The sequence below is a fragment of the Pogoniulus pusillus genome, chromosome 15 (assembly GCF_015220805.1).
Source record: "Pogoniulus pusillus isolate bPogPus1 chromosome 15, bPogPus1.pri, whole genome shotgun sequence".
Lineage (NCBI taxonomy): Eukaryota > Metazoa > Chordata > Aves > Piciformes > Lybiidae > Pogoniulus > Pogoniulus pusillus.
The window spans coordinates 11686933-11704349 of NC_087278.1; the positions used below are offsets into that span (position 1 = coordinate 11686933).

A 17417-nucleotide genomic window follows, 5' to 3' on the forward strand; every position below is an offset into this window, starting at 1 on the left:
AGATGAGGAAGGCAAAGGAAGGAAGTGCTGTTGATGTTATGGTTTTACTTTGGGCCCTTACCCAGCCACAAGCAGCCTGAAGGAAAGTCAAAACCAGCTAAATTAGCCTTCTTGAATTCCCACTGCATAGGCTAAAATAAACTAAAAAGTAAAGTGTAAATAAAGAACAAATAATTTGGTTTAAGAAACAAGTAACAGGAATTTATATCATGTTGTTTTCATTACAGTAAGTTTCAAGCCCAAGTGGGACTGATAGAAATCACAGAAAATGTGAGGAGAAATACAATAGGTGGAACTGTGGGTATACCACAAAAGAAACACCTATGGGTTAAAAAACACCCTCAAACCTCCAATTAAGTAATTCAGAAGATGAGAATTTCCAGAAGACATAGTGGTAGCTTTAGCCATTGTAATGTAAAAACAGTAAGTGATGAGAGCTAAAGGATTTCTTTGCACTGGCCTTCAGAAGTAGAGATGATAGCAGGAAATATCAGGTCTTTAGCTGTAAAATACACGTAATATGAAAAGAGAAAGGTTTGCTCTTGGTTTAGATCAGTGTAAGAAAGTAAATATTAACAAAGCACCTGCATGGGGTCATGTTTTGTATAAAAGCAGTGACTGAATGAACAAAGGATAAAATAACCAACCTGTTAGCCAAAGTACACATGTGGGTATTAAAAATAGCATTTACTGCAACAAAGGAGGCCAAGATAGCAAGCCATCTATTTGTACCTATAATGGGTGCTTCAAAGGATGAGAGCATCCAGATTACAATCTAATTACCAGCAGGAATTGTGAAGGAAGTACTTATATTTTTCTCTTTATTAATGATAAAATCACATGTAATGGGAGTCACCAAGATTTAGAAGAATGAGCAAAGATGGGAAGTTCAGACACTGTTATTCTTTATTTGTACAGAGGTAATGGCCAGGAGCCAGAAAAATTCTGGACACAGAGAAGGGTGCTTCTCCAAAGAGCTCCACCATCGACTTGCAGGGAGATTCGTGTCATTTCACAGTTTTTCTTCAGTTACTTTACATTACAAACCAGAGGGATTTTAATTACCTGTTGCTTATTGCTGATTCAGAATCGTAAGGTTCTTGGCACTATACATGCTATTTATTATTTTTTTAATAATGTCTAGAAAGAGCATAATTATAGCAGTCAGAGTTTCATTTTCACATATTGTTTGTTTTCACAACATTTTCACACAATTCACTAACCACACTTTTTAATCAGTGGGTTAAACAGGGAATCCCTGAAGCTAAAATGAAAAATAACTGTCCTATTGCCTGTCTTTATCTTGGAAGAGGGACAGTTAGCATTCAAGGTCAGAAGCAAAAGGGGTGGCAGTATGCCACTACTGCTAAAAATGCCCTTGCCAAGTAATAAATGCATGTAAAGTGCAGGTGGAAATGAAGAAAACAAATTTGCAGTAAAATTCATCTTTCAAAATTTCCATTGGGGACTCCAGAAACAGCCCCTCTATTGACTGGAACAGGCATACCAGGAACAGCCTTCACCCACAGAGACAATGGAGTCCCAGACAATCCTCTCATCTAAAACCAGGACATATGCCCCTTAGCTCCTCCCATGACAATCGTTATCCTCCTTCCAATATTTGGAGTCACTTAATATTTTGCTGGCACTGTTAAGACCATAACAAGTGTTCTGCTGGTCCAACACAGTATCTGTACAAAGCATCTGCAGAAACACTGTTTAGGCAGTGGTTTGCAATGGCATCAGCAAAGAAGGACCTTTTTCATGTTGTATTTAGATTGCTCAGGCTCATGGGGTCAACAGCACTCAAGAACTCTTCCAGGGAAGCCACAGTTGTATACTAAGGTGTCCTTCCCTGAGCAGAACAGAACCGCTTCTTACACAGCAGTTCCTAAGAGGTCAAGGCATTTTTGTGATTAGAAGTCTCTGTTGAATAGACTGAGCACTACAGTGAGAAAAGAATAACACTTCTTCCTGACTCCGGATCTCATAATGCCAGAGCCCATGGAAAAGAATAAAGCTCTGAGTGTGTTAATATCTGCCATTTGTGTGCTAACATGACCCTAAAGTGCCCTAGGAACAGAGCCCAGCATTGCAAATCCACTCAAAGATCCTCTTCACCTCTTCCTGATCAGATCATGAGAAGGAAGCTACTGCCAGATCTGCAAAGAGAGGGAAAACAGTATCTGTTCATGGGCTTTATGTATATTTATATGGATTTAATAAATACACATACTGCTACGCTTACTTTATTTTTAGACCTCTCTAATTAGGCCATTTGAAGAGTCACCTCCTGTCCCCTTCTGCCCTATAATTATGAAAACACCTCCCCAGTACAAATCCTGGCTCAGATGAATTTATTACATTGTAGAAGAAAAAGTTGTTGTTCCTAAGAATGTGGTCAGAGTTATTTTCTCTCTTACTGGATGGGAAAGACTTCTCTATTTTTTTTCCCCTGGTATAAATATAGCATAAACTAAACAGAGCCACTCTGTAATGTAAAAATACAGCAAGCTTTTTATCAGGAAGGACAGCTCGTCACCTTGTCTCTCTCAGGACTGGAAATAGAATGTTCCAAAATTGAGAGCTTTGAAAATCCAGTGTGCTAAAGAGGAAAGGAAGGGGAAAGGGCTGCATTGGTTTGTCAAGGAACAAATATTTTCCTTTACAGAGGACAAATAATGACTTGACATGTAACATTCATAACGGAGCAGCCCAATCAGTATACTCCCACTGACTCATGAGTGAGAAGGTACCACCCATCTTGAAAATAGCAAAAGCATCCCCATCTCTTGCACATCAGTCTGGAAGCTTTTGCTGGTAACTGATGCAGGCCTGCCAAGACCTGGGGCTAAGAGAATGTCTTTGTAAGGAAGTTAGCAGCAATTGAATGTTTTAATGCATTAAAAGCAGAGTAACATCTGGAGAACTTCAGTGTGAGGGCAGTAAGGAAATGCAGAATCTCTTGTGTCTTTATTATTTTGGGGTGGGTCAAAGTTAGGACTAACCTGAATATGTGCTGATTGGATCAGGTGTTTTCTGAGAAGGAGGTTATAATTTTAGTTAAAGGAAAGGAGGGACTCAGGAAACACTCTGTGCAGAGACATCCCTGAAGACCCTCTAAAAAAATTGTAAAGTCCCAACAGAAAGGCTAAGGACAAGTTGAAATGGACAAAGAATCACACATTTTGTGTGGCCGTGCCAATTCCTCTGGAGAAGAACACCCAGACTGCATTTTCATAAGCATTTGCTGATGACACCAAGCTGTGTGGTGCAGCAGACATGCTGGAGGGAAGAGATACCATCCAGAGGGACCTGGACAGGCTGGAGAGGTGGGCACAAGTCAATCTCATGAGCTTCAACAAGACCAAGTGTAATGTCCTGCATCTGGGCCGAGGCAATCCCAAGCACAAATCCAGGCTGGGCAGTGACTGGCTGGAGAGCAGCCCTGAGGAGAGGGACTTGGGGGTGCTGGTGAACAAGAAGCTCAACATGAGCCAGCAGTGTGCACGTGCAGCCTGGAAAGCAAACCAGATCCTGGGCTGCATCAGGAGAAGTATGCCAGCAGGTCGAGGGATGTGATTCTCCCTATCTACTGTGCTCTGCTGAGACCTCACCTGGAGTACTGCATCCAGTTCTGGAATCTCCATTACAAGAAGGATGTGGACATGCTGGAGCATATCCAGAGAAGGGCCATAAGGATGCTCAGAAGGCTGGAGCACCTCTCCTATGAGGACAGACTGAAAGAGTTGGGGCTGTTCAGTCTGGAGAAGAGGAGGCTCCCAGGTGACCTTATTGTGACCTTCCAGTATCTGAAGGGGGCCTACAAAAAAAGCTGGGGAGGGACTTTTTAGGCTACCAGGGAGTGACAAAGACTAGGGGAGATGGAGCAAAGCTGAAGGTGGGGAGATTCAGACTGGACATGAGGAGGAAGTTGTTGAGCATGAGAGTGGTGAGAGCCTGAATGAGCTGCCCTAGGAGGTGGTTGAGGCCCCATCCCTGGAAGTGTTTAAGGCCAGGCCATACTGGTCCCTGACTCCATCTGCCAGTTCAGAAGGCCAGTTTCCCTGGAGACAACCTGTTCCACTATTGAAGACAGAGGCAAAGAAGGTGTTAAGTACCTCTACCTTTTCCTCATCTTTTGTTACTTTACTATATTCCCCTCTGCATCTAATAAGGAGTGGAGGTCACCCCTTCTTTTGCCCCTTACCCCTTCTTTTGCCATTAATGTATTTATAGAAACATTTTTTGTTCTCCTTAACAGCAGAGGCCAGCCTAAGTTCCAAATGGACTTTTGCACTTCTAATTTTTTTCCTACAAGACCTAGCAACATCCTTAAACTATTCCTGGGATACCTCCCCTTTTTTCCAAAGGTGATACACTCTCTTTTTTCTCTTTAATTCCTTCAGAAGCTCCTTGACCATCCAGTCTGGCTGTCTCCCTCATTGGATCATCTTCCAGGACAATGGGACACCTTCAAGAGTTCTTTCTTGAAGTAGGTCCAGCTTTCCTGGACCCTTTTGTTTATAAGGGCTGTTTCCCAGGGAACTTTCTGAGTTAGATCCTTAAATAAGCTGAAGTCTGCCCTTCAGAAGTCCAGTGTGGAGGTTGAGAGCTACAAGACAGAGGAAAGAAAAATATCTACCCAGGTCCTTCACTGCAGGAAGCCATGCTCAGGGGTGGCTCAAATGCTGAGAAAATATCCATAGTGGATTTTTAACAAATCCAGGATCCATCTTCCAAAATCTGGTCTTGCAGGAAGGCCTCAAAAGAAGGTCAACAGCAGGGATGGGGCAGAAGTGCTGCTTTGTGATCTGTCCCTCCAACCACCTTCCAGACAAGGGCAGGAAGATCAGTGCCCCTTAGGCATGTTAAGGATGGAAAGAAGTGCCAGGTCTTTTAGCATCAGCCTCTGAGATGCCATCAAAGGGCAAAGGGTCACTCACATCTGTGTGAGTATGCCCCCAGGGATCCAACTAGACTGCTCTCTCCAGTGAAGAAACAGGTAGCATGTTATGACACAGCCAGTGTCTGGATTAGAGAAGAGAGCCAGTAGGGAAGCAGAGACTATTCCAGCAAGCTTTCTTACTCAGAAAAGGCATTTGTCAACATACTGGACTAAACTCTTCACAACAGGTCACTAAAATGCTACAGCAAGCAGCAGCTGATGCCTCCAGAATGAATCTATTGCTGCTCAAACAGTCAGCACAGCTAAGCAAACAGGCCATCAGGGCAAGAGCTGCATTTTTATGCAATGTTTGCACTCCTCTATGCAGCTAATGGGATATTGCACTTACCCTAAGAAGGTTTAAAAAACCCAAAACAACCCAAAACAAAGAGGGAAATGGCTTCTCAATAATCTCTTTACAGCTTCTTTTCTCAGTTTCATGCAGTGGCCAACCTGCCATTTTAGACTACATATTTAGCTCTTATTAGATAAATTGGGAACTGTTTGCTCTAGAATGATTTTCAATAGTCCCTTCTTATATAAATGCCATTTGGCATCACACTACATCCACCCTGGCTTTGGTTATCTCTAGGGTTTTTCCTCCTGTTAGGAGAATGGATGCTTTATTGACACATAAAAGGGTTACAAGGCAGGAGGAAATGAATTATACAAAATTCAAAAGTAGAAAGCTAATAAAATGGTGGACTTGACAGATAAGGCAGAAAAATAAATCTAATTTGACTGCAACTCGAGTGCTTCCTGTTTATGAAGTAATAACTGTGCTCTGGAGTAAACCAGTGTTAACCCAGGGCACGGCTGTTATTTTGTCAGATTTGGCTGCCTCTAACAATTAACAAATGGTGGCTCTGATTTCAGCTTTGGTATAGCGATTATTTTGGTGTCTGGTGGGAAATAAGGCTGTGACCTCCTAAAAGGGGACCACTGTGAAGTGCTGTCTCTGAAAAATCCGTGGGAAGGGCTCTGGCATGGGCTAGGGAAGATGGCAGAACTGTTCCTGAGAATTGTGTGCAATAGTGTAGCACTGTGGGAGTTGTCTCTGCTTTTCATTTCTTACTTTCTGTCCTTGGTGACCACCCTCCCCCCACACCCCACACCCCCTTTATTTACCCAACCAAAAATCCTCTCTCTTCATAAAGAGGAAGTGATGAAGGAGAGGAAGAAATTAACCTTTCCTCTCCACAGCATGATGTGTTTTTGAGAAAAAAATCCTGTTTAACCAGAAGAGCATACAGCTCTTGTCTAGAAAAAAATCCTGTTTAACCAGGAGAGCATACAGCTCTTGTCTAGAAAAAATTCCTGTTTAACCAGGAGAGCATACAGCTCTTGTCTAGAAAAAAATCCTGTTTAACCAGGAGAGCATACAGCTCTTGTCTAGCAACAACAATACAGTCTAATTTCAATCTGAAGAGGGAAGCAGCATCCCTTCTTCTGCTTCTGAGATAGATGTTTGTTGGCTGGGAATGCAAACATCTCAGCTGGGGCCCAGACATCTGCTGCACAAGTGCAGCACTTTGTTTCAGATCCCACAAATTACTTTGTTCCAAGTAGGTCATTAGATAATGGCTTTTGTCTTTTCTCATTGCCAAAGGGGTCCAGGAGAATACATCATAATACCATGCGTTGCCTACCCGCACAGTCCCTCATGCAGTCATCTCATCTGGGTGGGACTCTCCTGCTTGATGTCACTCAGCTCAGCTCACCCCTTATCTATGCTCAATGCATCCTGCATTGTTACCCCAATACTTTGCTAGCCGTGCCAGGATGGAGGTTCTCCCAATGTAAAGTGCTCCCTGGGACATTCCTACAACCTCACCCTGCTCTGCCATGCCAGGAACAGCCAGCATGACACGTAGCCCCCCTCAGACATAGACAAGAACACAGCCCATACAAGGCTTCTTCTCCAGGACAACACGCAATAGTTGCCTTTACATTTCCCCTTTCTGTTTGTTATTTCCCTCATTTTACTTACCCTCCCACCCCACAGATGACTGTCACCTTCCTCTGCTCCTCTTCTCATCAATCCCTATATATCAAGAGCATAGCTGTCAGCAAAGCAAGAGCAGAGGTCTAGGAGTATTTGGCACTCAGCAAAACAAACAGCAAAGATCAGGTCTTTTCTCTTCTTATTCAGGCATCTAGAAATGGTCACAGGTCAAACTAGTTGCACTTTTCACCTTCCCACAATCTGTCCAGTTCTCAAGAGCTTTTCTGCACCAGGATGTGGCTGCATCTTTGGCTCATGTTACAGCTGGCCCTTACACAAAGCTGTCTAACGAAGTCGAACAGGTTAGAAACAAGCTTGCTCTGTTCTTTAGTGAAGATGGCTCCTGCCCTCTCATGGTTGAATGCAGATATGTAAAACCACTTGTTTGTTCTCTGCAAAGAAACGCCAAATACCATTGCACTAGTTTCCTTCAGCTGACTCCACTTAGTCTGGCATCGCCCTCCTTCAACACACATACTGACACAACTGGGACACTCTTATGGGGCAGAGACTGTTGTCATGCATGACTACACTGAGCAAAGCAGCATTGTAATCCCCAATTCTGATCTCAAAGTGTTACCAAACCACAAAGCATAGGTAACACACAAAGTCACTCACTTGCTCACCTTTTTTACACAATGGTGGTCTTTTTTCCCCACCAACTAATCCACTCTCTCTGCATCCATCTGGATTTAAGGAACAAGGCTTGCATGAGTTTCTTTGATGCACCAAATAAGTCCAATAGACTAAAGGTCAGGGTTGATAGTACGAATGAGATGAAGCTGTCCACTATGCTCTTTTTACCTGCTTGTTTAGTTTTCATCTCCCCACATCAGGGAGCTTTTGCAAAGACTTGATTATATCATTAGATCCTCTACTGTTTTGGTCCTTCTTTCAATGTATTTGTTTTTTATAAAATATAGAGCACTTCCCATAACTCAAATTAAACCAGTGAAAAGTCAGCTTCTCATAGAACCCTAGAGTTGTTTCAATTGGAAAAGACCTCCAAGATCATCAAGTCCAACTGTCAACCCAATGCCTCTATGGCCATTAAACCATTTTAAAGTGCCATGTCTACATGTTTTTTAAACACCTCCAGGGGCAATGATTCCACCACCTCCCTGGAAAGCTTATTCCAATGCCTGACTACTCTTTCAATTAAAAAAAAAAAATCTTCCTAGTATATAACCTAAACCTCCCCTGGTACAACTTGAAGTCATTTCTTTCAATCAGTTGGTACTAGGGAGAAGAGACTAACCCCTACCTCACTACAAATTTCAGCTAGTTGTGAAGAGCAAGAAGGGCTCCTCTCAGCCTCTTCTTCTCCAACCTTACTTTCCTCAGCCACTCCTCATGAAACTTATTCTCCAGGCCCTTCATCAGCTTATTTGCCCTTCTCTGGACACACTTCAGCAACTCAATGCCCTTCATGCAGTAAGGGCCCCAAAACTGAACAGAGTATTTGAGGTGTAGTCTCACCAGCATACAAGGGCACAATCACTTCTCCACTCCTGCTGGCTGCACTATTCCTGGTACAGGCCAGGATGTTATTGGTCACCTGAATACACTGCTGTCTCATGTTCAGCCAGCTGTCACCTAGCACCCCCACGTCCTTTTCTGCCAGGCAGCTTTTCAGACAACCTTCCTTGAGCCTGCAGCATTGCATGGGGTTATTGTGACCCAAATGCAGAACCTGTCAATTTGCCTTATTAAACCATGCCACTGGTATGAAGAATAGCAGCAGATTCAATTCAGTCCATGACACAGTGTTTGAATTAAGTAATGACCCTTAAGATTTTTATTTTCTGAAGCATCAGCAATTATTAAGAGCCATCTGGGCAAAGGTCAAGGTCTAGCTTCCCCCCCTGGTGCCAGGTTTACCAGGTCTATGCATGAGAAAGGATTTGCTTTGGGTTGAGTTGATCTGGGGAACTTTGCTAGTCAAATCACGCAATCCCTACCCTGTTGTCAGCTTCATCTGTGCGGGTTTTAACTGACACTGTACTATTCAGGTGTGGGGATGACTTCTGCTCACAAAGTATTCCTGTTATTTTTGCTCTTGTCACTTTTTCACTCTTTTGGTGGTCAAGGTCAAAGTTGAGAACCAGCATGACTTCCGGGACATGGCCAGCATAGTAGCCATGGCAAAAACATATGCCACCACCGAGCCCTTCATTGACTCCAAGTACGACATCCGAATCCAGAAAATCGGCAGCAACTACAAGGCTTACATGTGAGTGTATGGCTGTGTGGGAGTGAAATGGGGGGCAGACAGTGCTGTGGACTGTGATTCAGCCAGTGTCTGCTCTGGATAGGAGTAGGAAGCTGACTTATTTTGCTTGAAGAATAGTCCTGCTGTTCTTCTCCCACCTCTGAACCCAGACACCACATCCACTGATCATCTTCTCCATTCCTCACTGTCCACTCAGTGTTTCTGGAAGGTGAATCTCTCACTACCTGTTTCTGAGATTTGGTCAGTTCCCACAGTACCAACTGTGCTCTGTCATCACCTATAACCTCTCCCTCATATGAGGGTCTCATCTTTCCCAGCAAAACCCTTCAGACACCAGTACCCTGCAGTGGGAACTGAACCCATTTCCTTCACACCTGGGGAAACAATAAAAGAGTTTGAACCAGCTGCAACTCATGAATTCCTGTGGTGTCCAACCCACAGCAACACCCTATCCTCTCCCCAGCTGGAGATCATGGCACTGCAATCACATGGGGACATGAGGAGCACACAGCACTGGGTGTGAATGCCCTCAGACTAGCTAGCATGCTGGGTTTCTGTGGGCAGTTTGCATGTGTGCTTCTCAAACCATATGAAGGAGGGAAAGGAGAAGGACAGACATTTCTGTGGGTGCCCTAAGGTTGCTCCCTGCCCTGTGGGGTAGTGAAGGAGGTGGTATGAAGGAAACCTTAAACATTGGTATGTTTAAAAATCCTAGAAAGCATTCAGCCAAACTTCAGTAATCCTCAAGCTCAATTAAAGATGTAACCACTTCAGTTAGTAAGACACCTGTTTCTTCTTACTGCAAACCAGTAGGTTAGAAAAGCCAAACAGCACAGCTTCTCCAGAAGCCACAAAGTTCTGGACAAGCAAACAGCTCCAGCAGTACATTCTTCAGGTCAACAGATAAATTTCATGTGTTACCTAACAGCCACCACACTGTGAGTTTTGGGTCCAGGTTTGCAAGCCCCAGGCCATAATCGCCTATGTTTCTGGTGAAATGTAGTTAAATAAGATAATCAGATGCACAGAATCACATATTTTCCAATTATAGTTGCCTAAAATTCCTGTTTGGATTCCTAGCACAGAGATATTTATGTAAACTAGATAATGACTGAGTCACATTCCACATAGGAAGGACTTGTGGGACACTCAACTTCTCCATGTGAACTCAGTGAGAGAAAATTTGTTTTAAATCTGATCAAGTCAACAATAGCACAGTTGCCTAATATTATATTAACATCTCAGGGAGTCTGGCTCAAATTGGCCAAAGGAAGGAAGGTTTAAAATATCAATTAAAATTCCCTGTTCCTGCCAACCTACCCAGTCTTGGCTCCAGAGCCTGCTCCCAGCCTGCCTCTAAGTGAAACAAAGGCCCAGTTAGCCTGACCATATCCTCTCCTTGTTTATTATTTGCACTCACCATGCACTCATCCAGATCAGAAATAATACCAGATGAATGAGGAAAGAAAACATCACACCAAGAGCTAATCCCACTTGGGAATAGAGCTGCACAAACAATCGTTTACTAAATGAAAAATGTTTTCACATTGAAACAGTCAGGAATGACAAACACCTTAATGAGAACTGAAGCTTATTAGCAAAGAAAGCAAACAACAAATTTACCCAGTGACTTCAGAACCCAGAAGGTTGGTTTATCTTGAAAGAGCCATTTATGGATGTGACTTTAGGTTTAGAAGCATAGAATCAGTCAGGGTTGGAAGGGACCACAAGGATCACCTAGTTCCAAGCTCCCTGCCATGGGCAGGGACACTCTACCCTAGATCAGGCTGGCCAGAGCCTCATCCAACATCATACAGAATAAAAGGTTATTTCTGTGATATAACTAACTCCCTACTACATTTAAGAATAGAAATAGAAGCACCCAAAATATCAGAGCTCTCACTAATGTCTCAAATAGGAGAACTCAAAATCATTAGTCATGCCTGCAAATCTCAGCCTTAAAAGCAATTGCAGCATCTGCAGTAGCATCATACTAACTGGATTGCTTTGATCTGTGAACTGTGGAATCTATCCACTATTTTTATACATTCACCCACACATATAGACTTTAAAAGCCTCCTTGCTCCTGAGAGAAGGCTGTGTATCAAAATTCTCCAGAATGAGTTTACTTTGCATCAAGCATCTGCCAGAGGGAGGATACTGCAGAGTGACTCATGCATTCCACCCCACCCCAGATGTTCAATGCACTTCCTTCCAGCTCATGACCCAAGGCTTGAGTTCAGTTTCCCATTGACTTTAGTGTAGTAACTCCAGATTTACAGTACTAACAAACACCTACTTAGCCCATGTCTTGGTCCAGTCTCAAAACAGCAGATAAGCAGCATGTGATACATGCCTAAAATTCCACCAAATGTATCTGACTGTCATTGTAATACTGGTGAAGAGAAAACACAAATACTGCTCATGTGGCAGGGGAAATTGGGCCAGAAATTATGCTCCCACTTTCACATCAGCTAGGGGTAAACAGGAGGATTAAGACTCAGGAAATGTTCACTTTGAACGAAGCCAGTTGCTGCTGCCTTTCAGAGGTGGAATATTCCTTACAACTAGCTCTCAGTAAAAGGGTAATAGCCTTTCCTTTCTAGTCCCATGAGTGTGACTTCTGATCTTGTCACCTCAAACACAGTTCACTGTACTCTGCAGGGAAAACAACATCAACTATGTCCAAATTAGAGCTATTTTTACACTGAAGTGGCCAAGCCTAGAAGATGGTGAGTATAGGACACCACCAGATCATGGTCTGGCACACTGGAACAGGCTGCCCAGAGAGGTTGTAGTCTTTTGCTCTGAAGATTTTCAAGCCTCACCTGGATGTGCTCCTGTGCAAACTGATCTAGACAAACCTACTTTAGCAGGGGCATTGGACTAGATGGCCACCAGAGGCCCCTTCCAAACCCTACCACTTTGTGATTCTGCAATTTTGTGCTAGTGTATCCACTTACTCTAAGCAAAGCTGAAGGTGTCTTGGTCTGCCAGAGGGCCCTTTCCTTTAAGATACTGACTGCACACTCTTGTGCCCTCCTGATGTTTAGGGTGATTGGAAACGTGGTTGAAGCAGGGCACCCTTAAGGAAAGAGGTTTGCCTGTGGTCTCTTTTTCCACTTCAGGTTGAATCTGGTGGCACCGTTGATAACTGAACTGCCCAGACATGCTTGAAAGACAGTAGTCTTGACAGAGGCTGTAGTATAAGAATTTGGTGACTCGTTCAAAGGGCTTCATATGAAGTTTTCCCATTTAAAAACAGGAAAGTTCCCTAACAGGAAAGTTACAGATACAAATAAGATACTTATTTTATACCTTATGCCAAATATTGGCTGGAGATGGGTAGGCATAAACAAAACTGCATAGCTGTGACTTGGTTTTCTTAGGGCAAACACAGCTGCTTACATTTGCTATGTCAGGTACATTTCCTAAACACTCAAATCCAATCATCTTGTCACTAATCAGACTCAGGGAGTTCTCATCAGTACTAACGGGATTGTGGATGCCATCTGCCACTGCAGGGCAGTTCTCTGAACCCATGTGTTCAGCAAGAGTGGTTCTTACTATTACAGAACTCAAAATTGTAAACTGAACAAATTCATGTCAAATAAAAAGAGAGGTTTGGGGTAAAACACTGACCTTACAGACCATCAAAGGGCACATAACAGTCAAAGCTTGAGGAGGAATTCATTCCTCTGCTTAGAAAAATAGGGCAGGAAGATGGGTGTTGGGTGAAGGGAACAAAGGAAAAGAGTCAGCTATATAGAAACACAGTTACTTAACACAGTAATTATGCTTCTTTGACCCCTGTTCCCACTCCTACACATACCATTTTAGAAGGGAAATGGAAAAAGGACTTTAGGCTGTCCTTCATCAGACTAAAGGAGAACCTCAGGCAATCAGCTTTGAGAAGTCAGGTTTATTGTCTAGCAGGCTATCAGTATTACCACTGCTTCATATAGTTCTGCAGCTTCAAAGTCTCTTCTCTACATCATGGTGGAAAAACGAAGGAACTGGCAGCAAGGGTTCCTACAACCTGTTGTTGAAGTGTTGGCTCACAAGTTATACAGCCCTCACAAATCTCTACCTAAATCTTCTTCAGCATGGAGACGTTACCTGGATATATGCCAGACATACCTGTTCAGCCCTGTCACAGTAGGCTGTCCAAGGTCTGCCTTGTGCCTAAGGTCAAAAGAAAGATGGTCACCCCTTAGTGGATGATAGTGAAAACCAGGAGTTGTCAGCAACAGCTGGGCTGTTTTTTTAATTAATCATCAGCTGCAGTTAATCAGACACCAATAATTTTGCAAATACAAATTCTCAAAGTCCAGACAGTGTAAGCCATGGGCAGGTCAATGAAAATTCAGCAAAAAGATGGTATATATTCTGTGACACCAGTAAAACTGAAATCAAAGTTAGGGAGACCCAGAATGTAAGAGTTGATAATTGTTTGGTTGCTCAGACAGATGTTTGCCTAGAGAGATGCTCTTCCATGATCGAAGGATACTACAGGGTGACTAGGCCAGAGATACAGAGACATTTCAGCTCTCCTTGACCTAATGTACTTATAGAGTTTGATGTGTGCTCAAGATTCCCTGTCTCACCATTCCATTTTTCATAAGTCTGAACAACACATCCTGTATGAAGTGTTATTCGTGTAAGACATGGAAAGACTTCTGTGGGGAAGATCAGCACCTCATCCCCTCCTGTACAAGCACTGAGTCAAGAATGAGGACTACAGTCTGAGGGAGAATGGGGCAGGAGGGTATTTTCATGTTCAGGTTATGGTTTTGGTTTGTTTTCCTAGGAGGACGTCCATCTCTGGGAACTGGAAGGCAAACACAGGTTCTGCGATGCTCGAACAGATTGCGATGACAGAGAGGTAAGGAAGAGGGTTTGGGGACAGTATTAGCTATTTCTGGGTTAGAAGGGAGGAACCGTATTTCAGACTTTGGTTAACTGAGAGAACTGCTAAGTGAGGTCTCCCAAGAGGCTGGATAAAGAGTTAAATAGACCAAGTGTTTCCATTTAAAAGTACTAAGGGCACAAAGGCAAACTGTCCTATTTTGGAGAACAAGCTAAAAGTACAGATAGAGACCAACACTGCTAAATCATTATATCTTTAGTGAGGGCAACCACTGGAAAAAAGACCAGCATGTGAAGGTCAAGCAGATGAGCGCAAACCATGTAGCTATAAAATCAGAAAGGTCACAGCACAAAATAAGAAGTAACAAAAAGTTATTCTAAGTACATTACTAATGAGAGTCAGACACAGAAAAGTGTTTTTCTTCTGCTCAACAGAGCGGGGTGGGGGTGGGGGGGAAACCTGTCAGATGAAGTGTTGGAAGAACTTTTTTACATTACTCTCCCAAACGTAGACAGTAGACACTTCTAACTAATGTCTTTTCACTACTGAATAGAGCAGAAGGGATTGCCTCATGTCTTTTACATAGTAAAACTTGCAGGTGGTACTTCTGTATATTCAGATCACTGTGATATAGGCTAATCTTGCAACTATGTGAAGTTGTTGAGTCATAGTAACTTACGCTTTGTTGTAACTCCCAAACCCTGTTCTGCAGAACTGCTATCAAGCCACTTCTCTCCATTGTATTTAAGTAGATTCATAGAATCGGTAGATTATGTGTAGACATTCACCCCTAGTGAATCTAAGGATTTTTCAGATTATACCTCCACTTTGTCAGGACCATGATTAATTCTAACTTTCTCCATGTTTGGGTACCATGTTTGAAGGGGGATAGCAAGGACCTAGAGGAAGTCCAAGGGAAAATAAAGGGAGCACTCAGAGACAACAAGATGAACTCATAAGAAAAGAAGAAAAGAACACAACAATGGCATAAATTGGATTTAACTTTTTTCAGTTAGGAGATCACTGACATTTTTCTGGTAGATGTGTAAACTCATCCATAATAAACCTCTACAGTGTAGAGGCTCACTTTTCCTTCACTAGTTATCTACAAGAAGCTGTCCACAAGCTGAACACCACTTCACCTTAAAGATTAAAAACTTAGAGGCTGCTAATTGGGCATTCCTCACTCTTTAATACTGTAAGAACTAAAGGGCTTAAACAGTAGAAGAAAAGATTAATGTGAACATTTCATATATTTGCTAATGGTAAGGATAGCATAGCACAGAAATGAGTTGCCTGGAGATGGGGAATCCCTGTATCCTTCTGACAAAATTTAGAAAGCATCTCCTTTTGGGGGTACAAGAGTTTGAAGATGATCACCTAAGGCCCTTTCTGCACCTTTAGTTTTGTGAAACAGGGAAACATAGCTATTAAGGTCTCTGAGCCTGGCTGCTAAACACAGACCCCTAGAAATATCCTTTAGAAGGAGAGGTACTTTCCAGGATAGTGCCCTTGATGGGGTCATAGCAGTTCATGAGAGGAGCTTGTAGTGCCTCCTGCCTGGCTCACAGGCTCCATAGTTATCCTCCCGCTTTTGCTACTGATCCCTCCTCAGGCACTGTCTTACTCAGCAGAGACTGGGATGAATGTGCATCGTCTCATTAGGCATAATAGAGCACTAGTAGTCATATAAACCATATCCTTGCTTCTTCCCACACACATTGTGTTTGCACAAGTTGATCATTATATAGCCAAGCTATGGGGATTCTGGCTGGCTTCAATGACATAAACTTGTCCAGAACAGCTCTTTTCCCAGTCCCTGTAGGGTCTGCAAAATGTCAGTGTTTTCATGAGACTGTGGCCTTCCCTCCCCTCTCCACATCTTGTCATAGTCCTGCTTACAGATCTGCTGTTCTGAGATGATTATTTTTACTGAAATGGTCAGGACTGCAGTGCAGCTGCACAGGAAATAAAACCAAGCCACCTCCTTCCCTCCTCATTTCCACAGCAGGGGGTATATGGTGCCCCCATAATATGCCTCTTGTCATTCTCTCTCCTCCTCTGACACTAGGATATCTAAGCTCACACCAGTTCACAGTACCATCCTGGGATGGCTAAATAAAAGGGTTGCAGCTTGTAGGTCCCCCTCAAAAATAATAGTGCCTTGTCCATGTGATGCAGCTGCCTGGCTAGGAGCGATGCCCAAGGGATGGAAGGGAGGCAGAAGTCTGTAAAAGGATGTAACCAAAATAATAAACCATAAAAAACAGGAGCTGCAGGGTTACAGATCAGGGAGGAAGTAGCTACCCCTTGCTAAATTCTGCACTCACTTTCCAATCATATTCAAGCCCAAATGCACAGGACATCTTATCAGGAGAAAGCTGCCTGCATAATGGAGGGCTTTCAGGCAAAGCCAATACAAACGCTAAGGGGCCAACACTACTGAGAGATTAAATGAGCTAAATATTTATAGCTTGGCTAAATGACGACCAACAGAAAATCTAATGTAAATAACAAGGAGGAAAAGAAATATTTTAAGGTGGCTTTGAGGGCAGAATTGAAACAATCTGAAAGGAAGGGAAACTTTAGGCAAGATCCTTTTCTTTCCACTCCATCTCCTGTGCAAGACAAAGAGGCAATGACGCAGCAAAGCATATGAGGTACACCTTGTGATGAAAAAAGCTGCTATATCTTTTTATGCTCCTACAGACAGCAGGATGAGTGGCTCTGTTTGGTGGACCACCTAGGAACAGCTAATCCTAGGCCATGCTTCTGTGATTTCTGCAGGTACAGACTCTGGGCAGACGCCTGTGCAGAAATGTTTGGAGGTCTTGACATCTGCGCTGTCAAAGCTGTCCACAGTAAAGATGGAAAAGACTATATCATTGAGGTGAGAGCATGGGGAACTTGAGTACAAGTCGCTGCAAACACACTCCCTCACAGTTCACAGGCACCAATGTGGTTGCTTAGCCCTATGTGCATGGTCCAGCAGTCACTGCTGTTCTGTGCCCACCTGTATGTATTCTCAAAGCTGTGGCCAGTGACATTCAAAAATCTGTTCAGAGTCCCATCTAAACTAGCATATATGCAACAAAGTGTCAGGGTTGAAGAGTCTTCATTTCTCAGTGCAAACTGTGAAAGGAAATCATGGAATCAGAGAATGGCTTCAGTTGGAAGGGTTCTTAAAGATCTCATAGTTTCAACCTTTCTGCCATGGGCAGAGACACCTCCCATTAGAGCAGGTTGCTCAAAGTCTCATCCAGCCTGGTCTTAAAACACTTCCACAACTTCTCTGGGCAAGCCATTCCTGTGTCTCACCACTCTAATAAAGAGCTAATGTCCAATATAAATCTACCCTGCT

General features: G+C 43.1%; 1 protein-coding gene across 8 annotated transcripts in view; it reads left to right on the top strand.

Annotated features, from left to right (window-relative positions):
- The window catches only part of SYN3 (synapsin III), a 276823-nt gene that overhangs the window by 240402 nt on the left and 19004 nt on the right, over positions 1-17417 (top strand). For all 8 annotated transcript variants that reach the window (XM_064155376.1, XM_064155375.1, XM_064155369.1 and 5 more), the window contains 3 exons: positions 9044-9186; positions 13997-14071; positions 16844-16946. In XM_064155376.1, the coding sequence (XP_064011446.1) occupies positions 9044-9186; positions 13997-14071; positions 16844-16946 (321 nt within the window). The remainder of the gene's footprint in view (positions 1-9043; positions 9187-13996; positions 14072-16843; positions 16947-17417) is intronic.